At 51.6% G+C, this 5,928-nt stretch overlaps 1 protein-coding gene across 1 annotated transcript; it reads left to right on the forward strand.

The window, feature by feature from the left end:
- The first annotated feature begins 4,465 nt into the window (after positions 1 to 4,465).
- Positions 4,466 to 5,559, forward strand: LOC104874279 (ubiquitin carboxyl-terminal hydrolase 17-like protein 6). The gene has a single exon (XM_010641301.2). It carries the CDS (start codon positions 4,639 to 4,641, stop codon positions 5,557 to 5,559), a length of 921 nt encoding a protein of 306 aa, XP_010639603.2. The 5' UTR covers positions 4,466 to 4,638.
- Positions 5,560 to 5,928: the final 369 nt, after the last annotated feature.

A 5,928-nucleotide genomic window follows, 5' to 3' on the forward strand; every position in this document is an offset into this window, starting at 1 on the left:
TAACAAACAACAAACACATAATTCTCTTCCATCTATCATCTATCTAGCTAACTATCTAGCTAGCTACAGAATGTGAAATGGGAGTGCTAGGAAACAAGGAGGAACCATGCCCATGTGTTACACGGGTGTGGCAATGTGTAAGACGTTTGCATCTGTCAGGAAAGGGTATTTTAACAAACACATAATTCTCTTCCATCTATCATCTATCTAGCTAACTATCTAGCTAGCTACAGAATGTGAAATGGGAGTGCTAGGAAACAAGGAGGAACCATGCCCATGTGTTACACGGGTGTCAGCCATGGCAATGTGTCCTTAGCCCGTTGTCATAATGTCAGTCTTCGTAATTAGAAAGAGAAGACGAGCATCTGTGATGAGTTCATTTGTGAATGGAGAGAACTGTCACAGGGCAGAGGCATCACTGTGCTTTCATTTAGCTCAGATACATAGCTAGCTAGCTGGGTAGATAAATGATAGATGGAAGAGAATTATGTGTTTGTTAAAATACCCTTTCCTGACAGATGCAAACGTCTTCGATATGCCAACAGACACAAAATCATTGGGTGGGGCCGATATCACCTCCAGGTAAAGTGAGATCTGAAAGGAAGAAAAAGTTTCCTTGAGGAAGAGTGAATACAAGCTCTTAAGGAAACATCGCCGAGACAGTTAGCAACGCACCGGGCACATCGTACACTGGAAAGAAGTCCCTGATACTGGAGGAATGAAGGATTCTCAAATACATGCAAACCGGGTACGCAGTATCATTGGAGGGTGGACCCGTGCTAAACACGTGGGGACGTCTTCGTCTTTCAGTCTGAGAAATGCAGCAAAGGTGAAGAGCACCTTAAAGATCAAGACTCAGAGGAATGGAGATCTAAGAACTACCCATGTGGGTGAACACAGAGTCAGCATCCTACTGGAATCGAGTGGGAAAATCAGGAAGCGTGTTGTCAAAACAATGGGTCCTGAGATTCTCTGGAAAGCGAGGAAAGCAAAGTGTATCTTATGAAAAAATGTAAAGCACACAGAATGGAAATGGACAGCCCAATGATTTTTTGTTGCTGTTGTCCTTTGTCTTTTTTGAGACAGGGTCTCACTATGTAGTTGAGTCTGACCTGGAACTCACTGTGTAGCCCAGGCTGGTCTCAAACTCACAGTGATGCTCCCGCCTCAGCCTCCCAATTGCTGGGATTATAGGCGTGTGCCACCACGCCCAGGTACCCTGTGATGCCCAGGCTCTGACGTGGCATCACCCGATTGGTGGAAGCCAGGAAAAGGGAGGGAAGGTGAGTGGGAGGGTTGGGTTATGAGACGAAGTGAGCAGGTGAGACTTCCTGTCAGGCCAACACCGCCTCAGAGCAGGATGCATCTTTCGGCTTTGACCTTCCTGAACACAGAGCTTTGGATCTTTGCTCCAGTGCAAATGGAGGCCGAGGCACCCAACAGGGAATGTGAGTCTCCATTCAGTAACATTCTGTTTGTAAGGATGGGTTTCTTTTCAGGCCATGGGTAGGATACATGATGATTGTGCTGCTTTGGGATTGAGATGCACACACACACACAGCTTAGATAGATGATAGATGGAAGAGAATTATGTGTTTGTTAAAATACCCTTTCCTGACAGATGCAAACGTCTTCGATATGCCAACAGACACAAAATCATTGGGTGGGGCCGATATCACCTCCAGGTAAAGTGAGATCTGAAAGGAAGAAAAAGTTTCCTTGAGGAAGAGTGAATACAAGCTCTTAAGGAAACATCGCCGAGACAGTTAGCAACGCACCGGGCACATCGTACACTGGAAAGAAGTCCCTGATACTGGAGGAATGAAGGATTCTCAAATACATGCAAACCGGGTACGCAGTATCATTGGAGGGTGGACCCGTGCTAAACACGTGGGGACGTCTTCGTCTTTCAGTCTGAGAAATGCAGCAAAGGTGAAGAGCACCTTAAAGATCAAGACTCAGAGGAATGGAGATCTAAGAACTACCCATGTGGGTGAACACAGAGTCAGCATCCTACTGGAATCGAGTGGGAAAATCAGGAAGCGTGTTGTCAAAACAATGGGTCCTGAGATTCTCTGGAAAGCGAGGAAAGCAAAGTGTATCTTATGAAAAAATGTAAAGCACACAGAATGGAAATGGACAGCCCAATTTTTTTTTGTTGCTGTTGTCCTTTGTCTTTTTTGAGACAGGGTCTCACTATGTAGTTGAGTCTGACCTGGAACTCACTGTGTAGCCCAGGCTGGTCTCAAACTCACAGTGATGCTCCCGCCTCAGCCTCCCAATTGCTGGGATTATAGGCGTGTGCCACCACGCCCAGGTACCCTGTGATGCCCAGGCTCTGACGTGGCATCACCCGATTGGTGGAAGCCAGGAAAAGGGAGGGAAGGTGAGTGGGAGGGTTGGGTTATGAGACGTCCAAAGGAGAAAGCTGACGCGCAGGGACATTGGGCAGATGTTTTTGTAAGACTTGTAGGAGGTTGTGACCTGGAACAACTATTTGGCGCCTCTTGCTACTGGTGATGGCTTTTCTTCTCACCGTCTTGTGGAAACTCTCTGAGGTACTTTTCTGGGTGCAGAGACAAAAGGCCCCATGCCCAAAGTGAAGGGAGCTCAGAGTCGCTGGAGTTTTCAGCCCTCGATGGGCTGGCTGCAGGCAGGCCAGCCTCGCTGAGGAGAAACACTTCATGGTGAACAGAGCTAGGAGAGCAACGAGGCACAGGACAATCCTCATTCCACCCTTCTGCCACATCCAGGCTACCAGGATTAGGGCGGTGCCAAGCAAAAAATGGATGGAGTTACACACCCGCCCTTCCTTGCAGCAACCTTAATCCTACCGTTGCACCTCAAACTGGTCACACACCCTGGATCCAGCCAACTCTGAAAAGAGTCAGCTAGGACCCTGGGAGGACCTGGGGGAGGGGCATGTGGATGCAGCCAAAAAAGTCTTCTACATCCTGAAAATGAATTGACTTCCTGTGGCAATGTTTGAGAAAGCATTTTTGCGGGGAGGGGGGGTTTTGAGACAGGCTCTCACTATGTAGTTGAGACTGACCTGGAATTTCCTAAGTAGCCCATGAGTCTGGAACTCACAGCCATCCTCCAGCCTCAGCCTCCTGAGTGCTGGGATTACAGGCGTGGGCCACGACGTCTGGCTCTTTGTGAAATCGTGACAGTAATTCTTGTGTGGATGAAGAACTGTTCAGAATGTCCCTGTCTGGGCCTCCACCTTTACCTCCTGGCCTGCTTTACCTCTCCCAGAAAAGCAGATTAGCTTTTCCAGGCTAACCTCTCCTAATTTATTCTCTGTGGATTGTAGCTTTCCTGGCGGGGTGTGGTACCGATTTGATGAGATGCGTGCACGTGGCTGAGCTTGCCAGCACGAGTGACTAAGGCATCTATCTTCTGCCCAGCGGGTTTTGGGCCACTTTGTGCAAAGCAGATGGTTGAGCGTGCCTGTGGACATCTCTTCATTCTAGTTTTTGTGTCATGGGTTCACCTGTGCCCTTTTGTGCTCTCAGCCAACCGATTCTTAGCAAGGGGTCCTGAAATGTGTCTTCAATGCAGGATTCTCGTGGCTCCACTTGCCCAGGATTGCTTTGGCTCTTCTGGGTGTGCTCTGCTTCTGAAGACCTTCCGGCTGGATTTCTCCAGTTCTCTGAGGTTCCGTTCTACAGCTCCTCTGTCACTGATAGCTGAAGGGGAGGGATTCTAAATCTGACCAGCCACTTTGATAGCATTCTACTCTGTCTCTGTGGTCTACACTGGTTGAAGGACAGAGTACTGGAGCGGCAAAGCAGACACCCTTCACTTTCCTGCTTAGCCTCACGCCCAACTGTGCACATGGTGTGTCTGCCGGGGTGAGGCACATCGTCGTCCTGTCTTCGGCATTTCCCTCTTGGTGAGTTTCTCACTGCTGTAAAGGAACACAATTGAAATTTGTGTTGATGTTTCCATTCGGCTGCATCGCCGAATCTGCTTATGCATTCCAGTAGCGTTTCTGTGGAAGATTTGGGTCCCTCGATCTACGATCTACCGAGCCCTGTCTTCTACCGAGAACGATTCCCTGAACTTGTTCTGTCCGACACGCACCCCCTCTCTTCCTTTCCCTGGCCTGTTTGCAAGGGACTCATCTTGGAGTACTCAGTCACATGGAAGTGTGCAGAAGGAAGGTGCTTGTCTTGCTCGGATGAGAGGGGAAAAGCTTCTGGCTTTGCCCCACATCATAGCAGCCTGGCACCAGGATGGGCATAAACGACACTCGCCTTAGGGAGATCAGGTTTGCTCTTTGCATTTTCTTCAGAGGTTTTTCTCGGCAGTGGGGAATCGATTGGGTCAGAGGCTCTTTCCCCGTTCTTACCCATAAACCCGGGAGTTTTGCTTTGCTTCTGTGTTTGCGGTGGGTAACGGTGAGGATGGTCATACGTGGCCGTGTCCTTTGGGATCTAGAAGGAAGCGTACCGGGCCCTGAGAATATCTGTGTTCACTTGTGACCTCCAGGCATGAGCCTGTGCTTTGCTTGCGAGGTTGGGTCTTCGCCCGCTCTTCGCTGAGCCTCATGCTCTGGAAGAGCAAGTTCCTCTGTGAGACGCTCCCGTTGCTCCTGCTCACGGTGTTTCCTGTTTTCCTGCAGACTCCTCGATGCAGAGGTGGACGGATGCAGGCCGGCGTGAGGAGGCGTCTCCCGCGGTGCCGGGGTGCCATGGGAGAGCGAGGACTTTCCGGAGCTGGAGGAGACCCCGTGGAGTGGGAGCGGGTCTCTGGAACCTGGGAAACACTTGCTACGTGAATGCAGCCCTGCAGTGCCTGACCTACACACCACCCCTGGCCAACTATATGCTGTCCCCGGGGCACAAGCCAACCTGTCCCACTCTGACCGTCTGCATGCTCTGTGCTGTGCAACGTCACGTCACTCACGCTCTGCGGAGCCCCGGACGCGTCATCCAGCCTCTGCACGCCTTGATCGATGCCTTCCACCGACAGAAGCAGGAAGATGCACACGAGTTTCTCATGTTCGTCTTGGACGCCATGCAGCAGGCAGAGCTGCACCCTGAGGGCAGGGGTCTCGTGCACCGCATCTTCGGCGGCTGCTGGAGATCCCGAATCAAGTGTCTCCACTGCGGAAGCACCTCTGACACTTTCGATCCCTACCTGGACATCACTGTGGACATCGAGGCAGCTCAGAGTGTGAAGCAGGCGCTGACACGAGCCACAGAGCCCGAGGAACTGATCGGGGACAACGCTTACCATTGCAGCGTTTGTCTCCAGAAGAGGCCGGCTACCAAGACCATGTCCCTACACGCCTCCTCCGAGGTCCTGATCCTGGTGTTGAAACGTTTCTCGGACTTCACGGGGGAGAAGATTACCAAGCACGTGCACTACTCCGAGCGGCTTGACGTGCAGCCGTACATGTGCGAGCGGGTCGGGGGCCCCCGCGTGTACACGCTCTACGCGGTGCTGGTCCACGCTGGCTCCACCTCTCACAGTGGACATTACTTCTCTTACGTCAAAGCCGGGGATGGCCGTTGGTACCAGATGGACGACAACAAGGTCACTGCCTAAGCGCTGGGCAAGGGACAGCAAACCCCACAGAGCTCCCGCGGGCAGCCTGCGGGGACCACAGCAAGCTCAGAGAGCAAGGAGTGGGAACAGAAACTGAGTGGAGCACTTTAGAGGACTACAGATTCCACCAAGAACAGAACCGACCCGAGACTGCCCTGAACCTCAGGACAGTGGAATGTACCCTTCCAGCCGATGCAGTCATGCTGGGCAAGGGACAGCAAACCCCACAGAGCTCCCGCGGGCAGCCTGCGGGGACCACAGCAAGCTCAGAGAGCAAGGAGTGGGAACAGAAACTGAGTGGAGCACTTTAGAGGACTACAGATTCCACCAAGAACAGAACCGACCCGAGACTGCCCTGAACCTCAGGAC

This window comes from Fukomys damarensis, unplaced genomic scaffold, assembly GCF_012274545.1.
Source record: "Fukomys damarensis isolate Sample0158 unplaced genomic scaffold, DMR_v1.0_HiC HiC_scaffold_25, whole genome shotgun sequence".
Taxonomy (NCBI): Eukaryota; Metazoa; Chordata; class Mammalia; order Rodentia; family Bathyergidae; genus Fukomys; species Fukomys damarensis.